This window comes from Nicotiana sylvestris, chromosome 6 (assembly GCF_000393655.2).
Source record: "Nicotiana sylvestris chromosome 6, ASM39365v2, whole genome shotgun sequence".
Taxonomy (NCBI): Eukaryota; Viridiplantae; Streptophyta; class Magnoliopsida; order Solanales; family Solanaceae; genus Nicotiana; species Nicotiana sylvestris.
The window spans coordinates 153494493-153515095 of record NC_091062.1 but is presented as its reverse complement, the minus strand read 5'-3'; the positions used below and the strand labels follow the sequence as shown (position 1 = coordinate 153515095).

Genomic DNA, 20603 nt, shown 5'->3' with positions numbered 1-20603 from the left:
TGAAATAATACTATTGTCGACAACGTTTTTGCTTATAATGTTGATGTTGGAATAATAAAACAAGATGAGGAACTTGAACCAAGATCTATCGATCAATGTGTACAGAGAAATGATTGGCCAAAATGCAAAAAATGATACCCATGCAGAATTAACTTCACTTGAAAAAACTGAAGTATTCGGACATATAGTTTGAACATATGAATGAATAAAACAGTGGGATACAAATGGTTTTTTGCGCGAAAACGAAATGATAAAAATAAAGTCGTTAGATATAAAGCACAACTTGTGGCACAAGGATTTTCACAAAGGTCTAACAGTGATTATATGGAGACATATTTTCCTGTGGCAAATGCAATCACCTTCAGGTATCTTACAAATCTGGCAGTCCATGAAAAATTTGATATACTTCTGATGGATGTTGTCACTACCTATTTGTATAGCACATTAGACAATAAAATTTATATGAAAATTCCTGAAGGGTTTAAAGTGCATGAAGCTTATAAAGGTTTACGAAAAATGTGTTCAATAAAGCTTCAAAAATCCTTATATGGATTGAAACAATCAGGGCAAATGTGGTATAATCACTTGAGTGAGTACTTGTTGAAAGCAGAATATACGAATGATTCAGTTTGTACTTGTGTCTTTATAAAAAGTATGATTTTGAATTTATTATAATAGCTGTGTATGTTGATGATCTAAATATCATTGAAACTTCTGAAGAACTTCCAAAAGCAGTAGACTGTTTGAAGAAATAGTTTGAAATAAAAATTCTTGGAAAGACAAAATTTTGTCTTGGTCTACAAATTAAGCATATGAAAGATGAAATTTTTGTCCATTAATAAACTTATACCGAAAAAATCTTAAAGTGTTTTTATATGGATAAATCATATCCATTGAGTACCCCGATGTTTGTGAGATCACTTGATATAAATAAAGATCTATTCCGGCCTCATGAAAATGATGAAGAGCTTCTTGGTGATGAAACTCCATATCTTAATATATCTTGCAAATAATACTCGACCAGATATAACTTTTGCATTAAGTTTATTAGCAAGATTTAGTTTTTTCCTACAACAAGATACTGGAATGGTGTTAAGCATATTTTTATATACCTCTAAGGGACTATTGATATGGGATTATTTTATTGTTAACAAATAATTGGTTATGCAGATGCAGGTTGTTTATCTGATCCACATAAGTTCTGATCTCAAACATGCTATTTATTTACTTGCAGAGGTACAACTATATCATGACATTCAACAAAACAAACTTTAGCTGCTACATCTTCCAATCATGCAGATATAATATCTATTCATGAAGCTAGTCGAGAATGTGTATGGTTGAGATCAGTGGCTCAACACATTCAACAATGGTGTGGTCTTTCTTTAAAGACGAAGATTCTAATAATATTGTATGAAGATAATGCTGCTTGCATAGCTCAACTAAAAGGAGGATATATCAAAGGAGACAATACAAAACACATTTCACCAAAGTTTATTTTTACGCATGATCTTCAACAAAATGGTTAGATAGATGTTCAACAAATTCGTTCCAAGTGATAATCTGACAGATTTATTCACTAAGGCATTGCCAATATTAGCATTTGAGAAGCCGAGACATAAAATTGAAATGCATCGTCTTCGAGATATCAAACAAAGTTTTCATCACGGAAAGTATAATACGCGCTATACTTTTTTTCCCTTAACCAAGGTTTTGTCCCAATTGAGTTTTTCTGTAAGGCTTTTAATGAGGCAACACTCAATGTGTATTACAAGATGTGTGAACTCTTTTTTACTTCATTAGGCTTTTTCTCACAAGATTTTTTCTAGTAATGTTGTAACGAGGCGCATTACCTTTTAAATGGACATCCAAGAATGAGTGTTATAAATGAGACGAATGCATCTAATTGAGATGAATGCAATTGCCTGTCCATTTAACATATTTTATATTCATGTACTCAATTAAGAAGTACATTAACTTATAACCTTTGAATGTATCTGTACCTTTATAAATAAGGAACTTTTGACCCTATGAAAAACACACCAAGAAGAGAAATAACAAAATCATTCTCCCTTCTATATCTTGTTTTTATTGCTTGTTGAATATTATTATATTTATCTTTATTTTATAACAAAATTTTATATTTAGATGACACATGAAAAATCACGAGGGAGAAAATATACTCGTTTGTCTCTTTTCTGAGGGTCGAAACAGAATTACATACAAATACGGGTGTCTATTTGGTTATCAATCATCGAAAAAGGAAAAAAAAAAAAAAGGAAAAACAATGACCTTTACGTTACTCTCGGCGCGTACATCTTTTTCCTTCAGTCTCTGAATGAAGCGCGTGAATTCACACAGCAAAGATATTGCCTAATTTTTGTGGAAACCCAGCTGCGAAATTCCAAAAAGAGCTCACAAAATTATCATCCGAAGGCAGCAGAGAAGAATCCCTTTTCCCCCAATTTTCTCTCTCCAAAAACAACAACCAATCTCAGACCCCACAATTCTCTCCCTTTAAACCCCAATTTCTCAGGACCCAAACCCCCCAAATTCTCAGCAATGCCTGCTTCCTCCTCAGGTGCTCACATAAACCCCCATTTCTTTTAAATTTCTCTAATTTTAGTTTTTATTTTAAAGCATTTTATAAATTTGATTTGAAAATGGTTGATTTATGTACTATAATTAGTTATTTAACGGATCCGAGTGTTACAAATTGACTAGTAATTAGTTGTTAATTTTTTAGAGACGAGGAATAGATGGAGGAAGCGGAAGCGGGAGCCTTTAATTTCAAGGAAGGCCAAGGCCCAACAAGATGATGACGTGTTTGAAGAAGAAGATGACGAGGAAGACATTGACCAGCAGGAAATTGAAGATGACGACCACCGAAACCCTAGCAATTCAGTGGATCGGAGTAATTACTCAGTTGAATTGGTATCAGAAGCTGGGAACCGAATTAGTGAGTTCCCTTTAGTAGTGAGACGTACTGTTACGCGGCCTCATTCGTCCGTCCTGAATATTGTAGCGACTGAGAAGGCTGGGCAGTGTGGAGAGAGTAGGCAGAATGGGGTGGTGTTGGAGAATATGTCGTATGGGCAGCTTCAGGCGCTTTCAGCTGTGCCTGCAGATACTCCTGCCTTGTTGACTGAGGAAAGAGGAGAAGGCAGTGGGAGTGGTTCGTATGTGATCAGTCCTCCGCAGATATTGCAGGGTCGTGGTGTGGTTAAGCATTATGGCAGTGCAAGTCGAATTCATGTTGTGCCAATGCACGCAGGTAATCATCATACAATGTGCTTGTGAAGATATTTTTCTTTATATCATTTCATTACTAGCTGGAACCTTTACGTGCACTTTTAAGTACCAAAATACTTTTTTGCTGGTGAATACTGATTTTGAACAAGAAAGGATAGACTATAAGTTAGAGTTAATTCTGTCAGGACTTAACTAATTTTGGAAAAAAGTGAGTTGCATTTCCCCATGGACAATTGTGACAATTGGATTTTAATAACTTCCTAATTTGCTAAACTTTAGGAGATGGAGCATTTTATTACCGTAGTATAATGCTCACCTGTCAAATCACACTGTGTGCTGGCACTAGGACCCTGAAAGACGCTTGATATAGAGACTTGTTGTGATTATATGAATTCCCTTTCACTTTCTTTTGAGTATTGCTGCCCTTATTGTTTGAAGATTATAAACGAATAAAACCACCAAACCACGTCACTTTGGTAAGGTTCTTCACCAGGAGGAGTGGATCTTATATCATATTTTGATAGGTCAATGTATGTGATATCTCACAAGAAGAATATAAGTTTGTTTCCGTTATTAGCTAAGCAAAATAGAGGAATACAAATTTATCAGGTACTACATGGTGGAAAAGTTTGTCTTCCGTCCAACTAAATATCATTTATAGCTTGGCTTTCTCCTTGCAAGATTTGGGATATTTAGTACACTATGGTTTCATTAACCTTCCAATCTTACCATGAGAGTCGGAAAAAAACAAGAACTTGGATCCTCCTCTGTACTTTAATGTCCAAGTATAATGTTTGTGCATACTTGTCAAATAGATGCTAGAGGAAATTTACTGAACTAAAGACAAGATTTGCATGTGTGGACTGTGGAGTACAAGAGTTAATTTATTTACTTAAAACCTATGCTTGGCATGTGCCATTTTCTACCATTGTCAAAATTTTGCATGGGCTTTACCAAATTAATATTATGCGTTCTTACAGTGTTAAAATAATAGCCATCTTGAATTGCCTAGATTTTTTTCCATGAAGGGAGTGGCAGGTACCAGTATGCTATAGAAATAGTTTGCCTTGAGAATTTTTTTTTTTTTTTTTTTTTAAATTTCAGCAGTCTTTGACAAATTTGTCTACACTGCAAGGCGAATCAGTCAGAGAATAAGAAGGTTGTCCCTTAGTTAGGTACACCAGTGTTATCAAAGGCGAAAAGTGCTAAAAGAGCTCTAAGGTCCATTGGAGCTTTAAGCGCAAAGCGGAAATAAAGCATGGACTTTAATGAAGAAAGGCACAAATGGTGAAAAAAATACAAATATGTATGTGTAGTCCAAGACTAATAATTATAAGTATGAACAACAAATATATGGACAAAGAAATTAAAAAAATTAAAAAAATTTACAATAAAGTGAAATATCAATTGTTCAGTGTCGCATCTTCAGGATTATGCTCATTGGCAAGGAAAAGTATGTCTTAGAGCCTTGATGACGACACTGAAGCACCCGCTAAGCAACCCAAAGCGCTCAACATGTTTTGCGCCTCGCTTTAGGGCTTAAGCGTGCCTTTGACAACACTGAGGTACAACGGAAATCATGATTTGGGAATTCAAATTCTTGAAATCTCATGGAAATCACCTGGAAATTGTCTTCAGGGCTTTGGTTCAGTGGTCAGGATGATGTGTGGGTAAGGCACACGTCACGGGGTTTGAACTCTGCCTCAGACAAAGCCTGGTTTTTAAGTTGGGGCGAGCTAGGGGTCGGGGCCTATACTCCTCGGAGTCTAACCTATGCACCAATCGGATTGAGGCAGAAGCCCACATGGGATTTCTTTGATGTAAGAAAATTACCAGGAAATGCTATGTTTGGCATTTATGGTGCATTTGACTGGAGCACAATACAGAGTGTTTCTGGATACAAGCATACCTGCAGTATATTTCTGGTATACAGTAGCATTCTTGGATTTGTATCTGGATTATATTCTCTTTCACTTTTGAGACCAGATTAGCAGCTTAATGCTCCATTGCTGTACCTTTTAGACCACCTATCGATTTGTTCTTGAAATCAATGTCATTGTCTGTGTTGTTCACGGTCTCCATTTGTAGGTCAGTTAGTGCTTGAGATCTTTGTACTGTTATGTCTTCTATGTATTTTTGTTTTTTCTTACTTGTTGAGATCTGTGTACTTTAATCTTCTGTATGTATTGTTGTTTTTGCTCTCAGATCTCTGTCTAATTTGAACCTTTGTATTCCTTCTTCTGCAAGCAGATTGGTTTTCACCTAATACAGTGCACAGATTGGAAAGACAAGTGGTGCCACATTTTTTCTCTGGAAAGTCAGCTGAACATACGCCAGAAAAATACATGGAATGCAGAAATTGTATAGTTGCAAAGTATATGGAGTTGCCTGAAAAGCACTTGTCAGTTGCTGATTGCCATGGGATTGTAGCTGGTGTTAGTGCTGATGATGTAACTCGAATTGCAAGGTTTCTTGATCATTGGGGGATCATCAACTACTGTGCTGTTCCTCCTAAAGCGGAGGCCCTAAAAGATGTCACATTGTATGAGGACTCAAACAGTGATCTCTGTGTTCCAGTGGCTGGTTTGAAGTCTATTGACAGCTTAGTCCAGTTTGACAAGCCTAAATGTTGTCTCAAGGCGAGAGACGTTTATCCTGAACTTGTGCGTGATTTTGATGATGACTCCGACTTTGACAACTCAATCCGAGAAATGTTGTCTGAACTACGATGCAATTGTTGTTCTCGGCCTGTTTCACTGTCGTACTATCAGTCACAGAAAGAGGTATATCACACATACTGTTGTCTTTGCTTGTACTTGTTATTTTCTTAAATGTTGTTACCACTATAGCTGTTTTTTCCCTCAAATGTTTTTGCCGTTTCGAAGACACTTATTCTCCTCTAAATATCCATAGCTCTTGGATCATCCTTCTACTTCATATAACTTAAGTATTTGGTTAATAAATACTTCGCTTCCTAATGTGGGAAATTGCAGCATATTAGAGTACACTGATCTTAATTTTTCTCCTCTCCGTGCCTCCCGAAGTTAAACCGAGGTCAAACAGTGGGGAGAGAGAGTGTGGTAAATTTCCAATTCGAAGTTCTTTGATGCCTTTACTTGATTTCCAGACAAAAGCAAAACTTACCCTGTATTTAGCTTCCCATCGATGAATTAGGCTAACCAATATGAACCTGCTCCGGTTGATATGAACTTGGACTGTTTGATTTTAGTTTCATATAAAAAGCAGCATGGCAGCTATACATGTGCTTATGCTTAATCTATTTCTTTGTATAGCAGTCGGCCAAATATTAATTGGTGGATACTGTGTTGAAATCCAGCATCCTTTCTAGATTGTCATCATTGAACAGGTAACTCAGAATGCTGTAGGGGTTACCAGTGTTTCAGAAAAGAGGTTGCCGAAGGTTAACAAAAAGAAGGGAAAAGCAATAGTCTAAGAACCTTTCTTGCTAGCAAAAAAGGATATCTGAGATTATGAATTTTTTTCTCTGCAACATTATTTGGAGCAGATATTATGTGCAACTAAAAAAGTTTGCCTTTCATTTGGCACATAGGCATGCAATTAAATGACTTTGGATGAATATTTTTGAGTGGATGCATTCAAAGCTGACTTGCATTTTCTTTGACAGATTGATATTCTATTGTGTTTGGATTGCTTCCACGAGGGTGGATTTGTCACTGGTCACTCTAGCTTGGATTTTGTCAAAATAAGCTCTATGAAAGATTATGGAGATCTAGATGGAGATACTTGGACTGACCAGGAAACGCTATTGCTTCTCGAGGGAATGCAACTCTACAATGAAAACTGGAATCAAATTGCAGAACATGTTGGCACCAAGTCAAAGGCACAGTGCATCCTTCATTTTGTCCGCCTGCCTGTGGATGGTGCCCCATTGGAAAATATTGAACTTCCAGGTGCATCTGGTCCCTCAAGTTCTTTTGCGGGTGAAGATCGTAACAAATCTTATTCAAATTTGAACGGGAATCTTGCAGGTGAGACAGTGGACTTTTATCATTTCCTTTTTCGTATGATCACAACACTGAAGCTCTAATATTCTCGTCGTTTATCCGTTTATGATGCAGGACCAAGCACTGAAAACCTTGATTCTGATACCAAATTTCCTTTTGAAAACTGTGGAAATCCAGTAATGTCCCTGGTAAGACTTTGTTGTTGTGAACATGCTGTTATGAAATGTGTATTCCTCTTTTTCATATGAAGAGACTTTAGTTTCTAGTTTCTGCAACGTTATCTGTTGATTCTTGAGGAATGCTGCCTTCTTTTTGTGGGTGGGGAAAGGCATGCCTTCTGTTAAGAACGCGAATATGTCAATGGTTCTTTATCTTTTGTTTCTCTTCTATTATCCTCCTTTCGAATCTCTCTGTGTGAAATTGTGGAGGACAATGCATATCCATGAGAGCTTTAGAGGGTGTTTGGGTAAGCTTATTAAAAGGTTAAACGAGCTTGTAAGCGCTTTTTGACTTTTTTACTTGTTTGGTAAACGCCAAAAGTGCCTATAAGCCAAGTACTTATGATTAAGTGATAGGTGGGTGACCCCCATCTTATAGCTTTCAGCTTATAAGCGCTTTTGTTTTTACAAAATATTTTGCTGTTTTATCTCTATTGTTTTTGTAATCCCTGAAATACCCTTCCGAAAACAAAACCCCCTTACTCCCTCTCCAATTCATTTTCGCCATTTGTCCTTTTCCATGAGAGATATTTTTATTTTATTTTTTTTGTAAATAGCTTTAAGAACATTTCTTTCTTTTTACCAAAGACAAAGTGCTTATTAGCGCTTTTTACCGAAAAAACCAACTGCTTATTATCAGTTTTGGTACTTCTATCCAAATGCAAAGAATCCTGAAGTTATTTATAATATTAGCTTCAACATTTAAAAGTACTTTTCATACTTACTAGTTAATTAGTTACTTTTAATCTGTTAAAAAAAAGGGGCTCTTAGTACCATTTCAACGCATGCCTTTTCGCATCAGTTATTTCATTGAGGTAAGTTGGTAGAGAACTGTGCCATCCTTTTTTCTGTAACTTGCAGAAGGATTCCATTGTCCCCTTATGGTTAGATGGTCGTCAAAGTGGGAGTTAGCAGACGAACTATATATGAGAAAGATTAACAGTAAAAAAAAAAAAACAATATATGAGAAACATTATGGAAATCTTCCATGTGAGATGGTTTCTTGAAAAGATCTTTCATGATGGTAAAAATGTTAAAGCAGTGAAACACGTAGAAATTCATAATGATGCTTCTAAGAAAGAAGATTCAGAATTTGATAAAATAACTTGCCTAGTGATATTCCTTTTCTTTCCAGAAATTAATGATATTATCTGCAGATCAGATCCAGTTAGTAATTAGTATGGTCTTCTGGTCTATTCCAGCCTTTATTTTGTATTTTTAAAATCAAAATTCATATTTGATTTTCTCTCTAGTCTCTACTGCAATCTATTTACCATTTCGTTTTAAAATGCTGGAATGATTTATCAGATCCCAAATCATTACACAATACCTTTTCACTTCTGCTCCATGCTGCGTATGCAACATGGCTTTGTAGAATTAATTAATTAAACAAGGGAAGACCTTAGCAGAACTGTCAAGATTGAGGCCCTGGGCCTGGATCTACCTGCTCTTAGGTTCAAGTTCTATTAGAATATGAGATTTTGTCCAGTTTGAGGAGGTTAGTGTCTTGATTCTCTTAAAGTGTACGTCCCTATCTGAGTCCTTCTCCACTAGTTGATGGTGTGGAAATTGCCTATTATCAGTGTGACCAAAAAGAGGAAAAAAGATGACACAAACCCTGTCAGAACCAAGGGGAGGCTATAGCCTATAACCCAATCTGGATATTGTAAGAACCAAAAGAAACTAGAAAAGTATTTATCCAGTTGCTGGGCTGCCTAATCTCTACATTTTTGCTTTTATGCTTACTCTCCTCTCCCTAATCTCGCCTCTAGCTTGTTACATATTAGAAATTTTGGCTAAATGTGCTTTATTAAGCAGATGTCTGGAGTACATTTACTTTGACTATGCCATACCGTTTATGATATACAGTTGAGAGTGCATATGACTTCTTATATAAGGTAGAAATAAGGAGAAGAAAAAATTTAGCTCTCTCTACTGTCTGTAGGTTGCTTTTTTGGCATCTGCTGTGGGACCGAGAGTTGCTGCAGCATGTGCCCATACTTCTTTGGCAGCATTATCTAAGGATGATACTTTAACATCACGGAACATGACTCAGATAGATGGATCTACAGCTGATAACGGGTGTGTATTTCTACTGTTATTTCTTCATCAACTCTGTATTCATATTCTTTTCTGTATGCTAGTTTATTTAGCACGTTACTTGTGATTGTTGATATGAATTTTGGGCATTTTCTGTGATGCAGAATTTCGAAAAGTTTTCTCTATTTTAGTTGCTTTTGTTACCATTATTGACCCCATTTGTATGCCACAAGCATTGTCTCAATAGTTATTAATGAATTCTTTTGTGGTATTTCTGCAGTTTACTTTATTTGGTTCTTTTCTTGCTCAAAATAATTTAAAATATTGCATTTTATAAGTATCTGAGTCGTGACCTGGAGAGAAACCAAAATATATAAGTATGTACTACAGCGTAAACTTCTTAGAGACAGCAAAACACGTGGAACAGTCTATTTTTGGCTGTATATGTTAAACTGGAACTTGAATGCATGACTCTCCATCCACGTCTTTGGCCAGCAAACTGGACACCTGCCATCCCCATCTGGCTGATGCCTGAAGTCAGAGACCCATTAGGAACATCCCCACAATGCTTTACTTCTTTCTTTCCAACTGCCTAAGTGTTTCTCCTCATTCTACCTTCTGCATTTGGTAATTTGTGCTTCACCAAAATCTCGTATTTCACCTTTTTAAATTGTTCTTTCCCTTTTAGTCATCTATGTTGTTTGCACAACCCTGTGCTTTGGGAGCATCTAAGTCTAAAAATCTTGCTGGTCCATCTATAGAGATCCATTTTGGCTTTTCACTTTCTCAAATAGACAGCAAAGGCAGACTCCACTATAGCCAACAACAAAATATAGATTTAGGTTTAACATAGGGTAAGCAGCTTTTTCTAGTGCAAATATTATTAGAAAAAAATTAGAGATGTTTGACTTCATGCATTTTGTTGCATTCAGCAGCTGGTAATACCAGAAGTATTAAGTTTCTTATGGAAGGTGATGGATGAAACATTTCTAACGGGCCTACTGATCTAAAGATATGTACTTGCTTCCATACATGCAGGATCAGTGTAGGAAGAATTCATGGAAAGGATGGAAGTCCTCGTGGAGATGTTGGAAATTCTTATCAGCTAAAAGGTGGCTATAAATTGAACTAGTACTATTCTTAAGTCATCCTTCCAATAATTCTCTAATATAAACTTCTCAGATGAAAAGCCGGGAGGACAAGGTCCATGGGGTCAACACGATGCTGGAGGTGCTGCAGTATCCACTGAAAGAGTAAGAGCTGCTGCTAAAGTTGGTCTTGCAGCTGCAGCTATAAAGGCAAAGCTTTTTGCTGACCATGAAGAACGTGAGATTCAACGGTTATCTGCAAACATAGTCAACCATCAGGTAATTTGTTGAAATTATAGTTTTTGGACTTAGCTCCAAACTCTTTGCGTATATCCAATCGGTAATCCATTGGAATTTTCCACATATCATTAGCTATTATTTGATATCCTGTTGAGTCCATTTCATCCTCTTTCTTTCCCGTTTTGCTTTGGGTGTGCTCTTTATTGCCATATTTTACTTTTAGGCGTTTGGGTTTTTCCAATTATGATGGCCTTGTAGGTGCACTACATACTTACAATGGTGTCCCACTGTACTTGAAAGTTCTACTGAGGGGCTGTTATGTGCTGTATGATTGGAGGGTAAAACATTTCTGTAGCAATATTTGAGATCTCTGAGTTGAGATGGAATGGGCTTATTTGCTGAAACTTAGCAAACAATGGGCTATTGAATATCTTGAAGCACCTAAGTTGCTCTGACACGGGTGCGGGTGTCCGACACGGGTGCGGATCTAGAGGTCGGATCCTTTGAGATGGAAATTTTAAGATTCGGGGATACGGATCCTAGAACCGACACGGATGCGGGGATCCGGCTAAAAATAATTTAAAAATAAAAATAAAAATATCTCTAAATTATGATTTTATGGAATACGTACCTATAACTTGTAAAGTGTTGATTTCTTTTTTATTCTCAAGTTGTAGGCACGATTTCTTGATTTTCTTCCATTCTCATATTCTCCTACAAGTTACACAAAGTATATTAAAACATAATAGATATCATATAATTACATAAGTAAAAGAGTTAGATATATAAAGATAAAGAAAAATAGAAAACATACGTTTTAGGCTTTTAGTCTTTCACTGCTTTTGTAGAAGAACATGGCCTACATGAACATAGAGAATAAAATATGCAAATATCATTTAGCAATTAGCATTTTCCTCACAAGTCACAAATTATGAAGAGTTAGCCATTCTCATTAAGTCAATCAAAATAAGCATGAACACCAAAAAGGCAAAAATAAATTACAATTACAATCACCATTCGAGCATTTCCCATATAAAGTTACATTAACATTGAACTATATAAAGTATAAACTAACAAAAAATAGGAGAGGATAACTACTAAGTTTTAACAATTGAACAATAACATTAGCATTCTTCCTCAATATTTTCAAGACCAACTTCTTGCACATCTTCAATCTCTTCTTCAAATATGACTCCTTCTAGTTGAGGTTCATCTATTGATAAGTCAAGTAGATCATTGGTGGCTTCATCAACATCAAAACGATCTCCGCCTAAAGCAAAATTAAAATAAAAATGATTTAAAAAATAAAAAAAATACTAAAGGAAATATAAATTCAAGAAAACATAGATTATAGACATACCCACATCCCAATACTTGCTTGGGCCACTTGTATATTTTTCTTTTTGACGAGAAAGCAAGCGAAGATTGTAGTGCACAAAAACTAGATCTTTGGCTCTTGAAGTCTCTAACTTGTTTCTTTTGATACTATGGATCAATGAATAGGTGCTCCAATTCCTTTCGCAACAAGAAGAAGAAGCCGGTTGTGAAAGCAATTTGTACACCAAGCTTTGCAAAAGTGGAGCGTTTACACCATGGTTAGCCCACCAAGATAGAGGCTCCTCATACATCATAGCCTCAACCACATGAGGCTCACTAAAGAAACCACTCCCACTTGCGAATGCTCCATACTCCAAAGATGCTTGTTTTAGATCATTTGAATCTTTAAAGTATCTTTGAAAGCATTTAACTGTATTTAAGGAAATCTCTCTATCCTCATTTGGAGCAAGCCTTCGAACCCCATTGCCTTCCCCTCTAAGCCATGATTCATGGTAGTATTTTGGTACCAAAGAATGTGCCATAGAATGTAAAGGGGTGTTACTCTTATTCCACCTAGCAACAAGAATGTCTTGAATTGTATCAAAAAAGTCCGATTGCCCGACATAAGATCCTTTCCCTCTTGTTCAAAGATAATTGCTTTCATCTTTTCGATCATTGTATCCCACATATCATAAACAAGATGCAACTTTGGAGCATCAAGATCGGCACTTCTAAGCATAGACACAATTGGTTCGGTAAACTTTAAAAAGTACTCAATCTTATCCCACCATTCGTCATTCATTACAAGAGATTTAATCTCACGCGTTTTAGCTTCAATCACTTTGTCTCCCTTATAGTTTCTCCAATCATCATCCATTACCATTCTTTCCAAAGATGCTTTTACTTTATGAACACGACTAGTCATGACAACATGAGATGCAAATCGTGTTTCGACAACTTTCAACAAAGACAACTCCGAATGCTTTTGAAAAAGAGCATGAGCCATATCATGATTCAACACAAAATTTTTCAAGCTACTAACTTCACCAATCAAATCTAAAATCCATTTGCAATTTATAAATTGAGTTGATTTTTCGTTAGGTTGGCACATACTTTTTAGGGCAAGGTTCAAACAATGAACAACACATGGTGTCCAAAATATATGTGGATAAGTTTGCTCAACCGTAGAACCGACAAGCTTCATGTTACTTGCATTATCGGTGATAACTTGAACAACATTACTTGCACCAACTTCCTCAATTGATTTAATGAACAAATTAGCTATATATTCTCCACCCTTCACAACACCACTTGAATTGATTGATTTTAAAAATATTGGACCACCACTAGAAGCCGCCATTATGTTTACCAATGGTCGCCTCTTAATATCCGACCATCCATCGGAACAAATAGACAACCCTTTTCTCTTCCATGCATCCTTAATAGGTTGCAATTTTCTATCAATATGAGCTTTTTCTTGAGTTAAAAGGGTAGTTCTTAACCTATTGTACGTTGGCGGAACATAACCCGGTATAGAAGTCTTTGCCAAAAACTCGGAATACTTTCTAAAATAAGGAGACTTGGCAAAATTAAAAGATAAACCTGAAGCGGAGAACATGCGGGCTACCATTTTGTCGGCGATATTCCTATTCTCAATGCCTAACGACTTCTCTAGAGCTCCAACGTTTGAACCTTTTCTTTTTTTAAAATGCGATAAATCTGACCCTTCAGGAAGCGATACGTAATCTGACTTTTTCCTCGCGTCAAGTTGTACAGATGCTTTTCTATTTTCAGCTTCTTCATGTTCTTGTTTCAAAGCTTCACAAACTTCTCTACTTATGTCTTTACATATTTGAACTCCTTGACCAGAAATTTTTAACAAATGAGCTTTGACTTTAGAATATGATCCCGTAACTTTTTTGTTACAATAGTTACATGACCACACTCTATTTCCACCACCACTGGGAGTAAGTGAAAGAACTTTGACATGATTCCAAAGAGGTTTATCGTCAAAGTCGGAGCCTGCACTTTTTATTGGTCTTAACAAACCTTTCCCCTTTTGATTTGCTGTTGAGGAGGTAGAAGAAGACATTTTTAAGAGCTAAAGAAAATAGTAAGGAAGAAGATGAAGATGCTGCAAAATGGAATGGCAGTAGCGTTTGGCTTTGGAGGGACTTTGTTTGGTGAGAAAAGACTTCTAAAAGGAATTAGTAGCCTTATGGCTATAATGCCACTTTTGTACCTTTTAGGGGAAATCCAATGGTGTGTGTGTGTGTGTGGGGGGGGGGGGGGAATCAGAGGTCAGAAGCATTTAATGCAAAAGATGTGACCAATTCCTTTTAATTCTTACTTATAATAGATCAATATATACCTTAGTAGTCAATGTTATTAAATAGACTAATGTTAATGTAATTTATTACTAATATAGACTAACACATATACTATATTTTAGCCCTATTGTGATTGTTTGAGAACTAAACATATCGTAATGTCTTATTAATGGTTAATTGGATAAAGTTAAGTAGTAGTCCCGAAGAAATATGTGATTAAACTTTGTGCAATTCGTTATATAAAACTTATACTAATAAAATGAAATAAATGTCTAACACGTTTGATTGGTTAGTGTGATTGGTTAATGTGATTGTTTGAGAACTAAACATATCGTAATGTCTTATTAATGGTTAACTTGATAAAGTTAAGTTGTAGTACCGAAGATAAGTGATTAAACTTTGTGTAATTCGTTTATAATAACTTATACTAATAAACTAAAATAAATGTCTAACACGTTTGATTGGTTAGTGTGATTGGTTAATGTGATTGTTTGAGAATTAAACATATCGTAATGTCTTATTAATGGTTAACTGGATAAAGTTAAGTAGTGGTCCCGAAGAAATATGTGATTAAACTTTGTGTAATTTGTTATATAAAACTTATACTAATAAAATGAAATAAATGTCTATAACACGTTTGATTAGTTAGTGTGATTGGTTAATGTGATTGTTTGAAAACTAAACATATCGTAATGTCTTATTAATGGTTAACGGGATAAAGTTAAGTTGTAGTACCGAAGATATGTGATTAAACTTTTTGTAATTCGTTATATAAAACTTATACTAATAAAATGAAATAAATGTCTAACACGTTTGATTGGTAAGTGTGATTGTTTGAGAACTAAACATATCGTAATGTCTTATTAATGGTTAACCGGATAAATTAAGTTGTAGTACCGAAGATATGTGATTAAACTTTGTGCAATTCGTTATATAAAACCTATACTAATAAAATGAAATAAATGTCTAACACGTTTGATTGGTTAGTGTGATTGGTTAATGTGATTGTTTGAGAACTAAACATATCGTAGTGTCTTCTTAATGGTTAACTGGATAAAGTTAAGTTGTAGTACCGAAGAAATATGTGATTAAACTTTGTGCAATTCGTTATATAAAACTTATACTAATAAAATGAAATAAATGTCTAACACGTTTAATTAGTTAATGTGATTGTTTGAGAACTAAATATATCGTAATGTCTTATTAATTACCCTTACAATATGTGTCACAACATAGCATATAATGGAGAACAAAAAGGTTAATTTTATTATGTCCAATTTATAAATTTTTCTGGGCTTCGCGTGATCATAATTTGTCAAAAAATTAATATGCTAATAATTAATTTAGAAATTATCCTCTTTTCTATGAGAAAAAAATATTTATATATTGTATTATTAGGTTAATGTGTGCCTTTGAAGCATTAAAAAAGAAAACTTAATTTACAATTAAATAATTATTTATTATTTTGATTAAAACTCTAATTATTTTGGTACAATTAAAAGTTTAATTTTTATAAACTTAAAACTTTTGAACATAGTATTTGTAATGTTTATCTCAATAACTAACGTGGCAAAATATTATAAATTATATCAATTAACAAACTGGTCACTCCTAAATCCTAATTAGTCCCTTAGTCGTCTTCTTCAGTCGTTCTTCTCTGCGCCGTTCTTCATCATCTTCCCCAACAAAACCTTCTCCATGTCTCTGGTTTTTTCCAGTACAACACACCCATTCGAGCCCTTCCCAATATGCCTCAGTACAGTAGTCCACCACCCATCAAAAGAAACACAGATCTTGATTTCAGAAACCTGTAGCATGGAAACTCAAAGATTGAAGACAAAAAGCTTCAAAGGAGACAAAAGGACTAGTATAAATTACTACATAGCAGCGAAATTGAAGGTATTTCGTTTCCCATCTCTTCAAATCTTTACTTGGGGAAATCAATTTTCCCAAATTTTTGGTCAACGCACCCGATCTTGTCTGACCGGATCCGATGCAGATCCCACACCCTTACCCGTGTCAGTGTCGTGTCGACACGGGTACGGCACCGAAAGTGCCGTGTCCAAGCAACTTAGTGAAACACTGCTGCCAAAGCTCTTTTTTTTTTTTGCTGGTAGTTGGTGGTATTTACTTGGGTCAAAAAAGTTGGAAGAGTTTGGTCTGAAGATTTAGGGTTTGCTGGCGGGCATCGAGATCTCTGAGTTGAGATGGAATGGGCTTATTTGCTGAAACTTAACCACAATGTGCTGTTGAATATCTTGAAGAACTGCTGCTAAAGCTCTCTTTTTATTTTTTTATTTTTTGCCGGTAGTTGGTGGTATTCACTTGGGTAAAAAAAAGTTGGAAGATTTTGGGTCTGAAGAATTAGGGTTTGCGGGATGTAACCGAAGAGTTGTGGTTTGAGGTCTGGATGAACTTCACTTCGTCATCATACATACCTTCTGTAGATGATAAGATCAATCAATTATGCCTTAATCCCGAACTAGTTGGGGTCAACTGTACGAATCTTTATTCATTCTACTCTATTCAGGCACATTCCATTCTGATACTAAATAATTTATCTCGCGAGGATTTCTCTAACTCTCACACTTGTATCTAGATGAAAATGCTAATAAAGTGGACGTACCAGTTGTCTAACCAGAATAAAGAGATTCAGAATGAAAGGACTCATGATAAAGACTGGACCTAGTGTAACTACAACTAACTGCCGAGACGCGTAAGCAATCACTTTACCGTCCTGCATTAATACCACGCCAAGTGTAATACGCGTAGCGTTAAGCTAATCCCAACTGCTTGTATTGCTTATGCAGATACTTTCTTTCTATCTTTTTTGTTAGTTACTCCATTGATCAGAAGAGGATTTTGGTCGTTTGAGATAACTTTCCTTCATGTAATTTTAGGTCTACCTCATTTCTCTTTATCACCTTCAATCATCATAATATCCGACTTATTGGTGCATAGAAGGTCCGCATAGACATGGTCAGACTTTTTTATGCGACCTTCTCCATTTTCTTTCAGTTACTTGTACTTTCTGTTGAATGTGATCATTTCTAATTATGCTGGACCACTTCCATAGTTCCATCTTAATATCCACATTTCTATGACATTCATCTTGTGGATGTATTGGGCCTTAAAGACCAACGGATCCCATATAAAATTGATGGTTTCACGAGTTTTTGTAGGACTTGTCTTTCAGTCTATTAGGGATCTTCCTATTGCATAGCGATTTTCTATTTCACTATCCTATTTTAATTCTATTTGCTACATGTTTATCTGACATGTCACTTTTCTAGAAGATTGATAATTAGATTTCTGAATTATCTGCATGTAGGCACCACAATGGGGTCTCATCTCTTTATATTCATTCTTCATATGGGACAAAATTTACCGGGCATGTGTCTGCTTATCCTAAAACCCTTTTTTCCATAGTTCCAGCTTTTATTCGATTCTCTTGCTAGTTTTATCAATTATATCTTCAGTAGATTATATAAATGTATTTTTGGGGACTTATGCTATGCTGGAGTTAGCTTTCTACTAGATATGAACTTGTTAAGAAAATAATATTTTTGTGTGAACAAAATGATCATTTGGCTACTCATCGAGACCATATAAGAAGACAACAACCCATTCCCTCAACGAACGTAGGATTTTCTAACACCTCATGGCACGCTTGGGTTGGACATCTGGAGCGTGAACAGCATAACATCAAGCCAACATTGGGTAAACCACAAATATAAATATGTTTGGCTCTGAGACTATATAAAGAAATAGATCTTGGGCCTAATTCAACCTCTAAAGTTTTGGTTATGAGGTGAGGATTGTGCAAAGACCATATGAGGAGACGATAACCCATTCTCTCAACCACATCCATTTTCTCAAACAGTGTGGGGCACTCTAAACTTATGATGATAAAATTTGATGCCAGTATCATAAATTGTTGATAAATTTCAAGTTCTCCTTGGATTTATGATCAAGTAAGCCCCGAGTACTATAGTTTTTCTTGTGTTTGCTTGATATTTTTGAAACCATAAACATGACATCGATAGTAAGTTAAATAATAGTCACTTCTTCATAAAAAAAAAGTAGTAGTTAAATAAAAGTCATTTCTCACCTGCTTTCCTTCCAGCCCCAAAAGTAAAAATGGCAAAAGGTAATATTCAAAAAGAGTGCAAAATGGAAATGACTGGAGGAGAAAATGAAATGATAAGTCAATGAAGTTTGCCCCATTAAGGAGCATTGGAGACATAAACTGTTACTGTTACTGAGTATTTGCCATTTGTTAACCGTAAGTTTAATATTAAATCTATTTTTATCATTGTTTTGTTTCATGTCTATTGTATGCGATGTATGCACAATCTTGAGTCAGTTTTATTCCCAGCAGTCCTTTACTGGAAAGGAAGGGATGGTAGTACGGTACTAACACTGTTTTATTCAACTCCCAACTAGTCCGCTTATTGAAAAAAAGAGAGGAAAAATTCAAGTCCTAACTGGGAGCTTCTTTTATGGATCTCTATGTTTGCATCAAACTATGTTCGGTTAAGGATCTCTTCACCTTTTTGTTGCAACAATTTTGATTTCTCTACTACTTTCCTCATGCAGTTAAAGAGGTTAGAGCTGAAGCTGAAGCAGTTCGCAGAGGTGGAGACCTTGTTAATGAAAGAATGTGAACAACTGGAGAGAACAAGGCAACGCTTTGCTGCAGAGCGTGCTCGGATGATGACAGTTCAACCTGGTTCAGTTCGAGTATCCCGACCAATAGGTGTGTCTGGTGCTGGGGCACCAGTGGTCAGTAACACAGGAAATACTAGGCAACAAGTTGCTTCAGGTCCTCTACAACAAAGTTTTATTTCTGGATATGGAAACAACCAACCAATGCATCCCCACATGTCATTTATGCCGCAACAAGGGATGTATGGATTTGGCCCTCGGCTGCCTCTCTCAGCGATACACCCGTCCTCTTCAACACCCGGTATGTTTAATGCTCCAGCAAGTTCCCAGCCTGCTCTCAGTCATTCAATGCTTAGACCTGTATCTGGGACAAAATCTGGTTTGGGTTGAGTGAAGAGAGTGGTTAAGCTTTGGATTTGCTTCAATTTATTTATCGGTGGTTCTCTTCATTTCCTCATTTATTGGGGCGAGAGAACAAATGAATTACAGTTGCATTGCTCTGTCAGACGGATTGAGACATTATTGAAGCCAATCGACTGAAGATGCAGCTCGGACTGACAGTGCACTGGCCTGATTACCCAAGCAGGAGTGCTCACATTGGTTGCTGCTTTATGCAGCTAAACTTATTTGTAGGAACAACTTGTACTATATTTTGGTTTCTACTGTGAAATAACACTCTTTTGGTAACAAAAGTATGAGACTAGGGATCTAGAAATGTAGTTTTGTGTAGTACAGGTAATGAAGATGGAGAAAACAGGGTAACTGGAGTCTTTAGGTACATGCCTTTTCGTGATCATAGAAGTTGTGTTCAAAATTGTTGTGTCGATTCCTAGATTTGTAATCGCTCTGTAACCAATTTCCGAGTAATTTAACTAAGTGCGGTTAAACTGCACCTGAGCTTCAAAACATAATCTCGTCCCACTTTAAGTTGCTTTACCTACATTTCTACTCGTGTTGTTACTGAGTACTGCTCAGATTGAAAACTGGGATAACACTTACTGCAGTCACCAACATTTCCACCAAATTCTGGCCTTTTCTCCACTGATTTGTTTGTTTCATCAGGAAAAAAAAAAAGAACCAAATGGCACCTTTTCATATGTTGCCTATTCAGTTTAGCGGACGATTTTAGAGAATTTTGGGAGGAAGGTACATTTCAATTTCATCAATAACAACGTTCATTATTGAGAAGGTATAGTTGTACCTTATAATGTTAAGTTATCGAACTCTTCTGACTACCCTGTATAAGATTATGAAATGTGTAATGAATTAGGGTGGTGTGGTTAGACACCAATAAAATGTGAATTGTGTGATGCTGTTATATATGAAAAAGTCGAAATATCATAATTGAATTTGATTATTAGGATTGTTATATGTAAGAAGTTGAATTGAGTAAATTTGTTGTTGAGAAATGAAATTGTTTCTGTTGTTAAATTTCTTTTGGCTCCTTTTACCAGATCACAAATG

The 20603-nt window shown here is 35.8% G+C and overlaps 1 protein-coding gene across 1 annotated transcript; it reads left to right on the top strand.

Annotated features, from left to right (window-relative positions):
* The first annotated feature begins 2391 nt into the window (after nt 1-2391).
* Nucleotides 2392-20050, top strand: LOC104249123 (SWI/SNF complex subunit SWI3C). Its single transcript, XM_009805499.2, has 9 exons — nt 2392-2581; nt 2747-3274; nt 5503-6035; nt 6899-7262; nt 7353-7426; nt 9402-9538; nt 10535-10608; nt 10679-10863; nt 19071-20050. The coding sequence occupies exons 1-9, from the start codon at nt 2563-2565 to the stop codon at nt 19527-19529; spliced, it is 2373 nt and encodes a 790-aa protein (XP_009803801.1). The 5' UTR covers nt 2392-2562; the 3' UTR covers nt 19530-20050.
* The last annotated feature ends 553 nt before the right edge of the window (nt 20051-20603 follow it).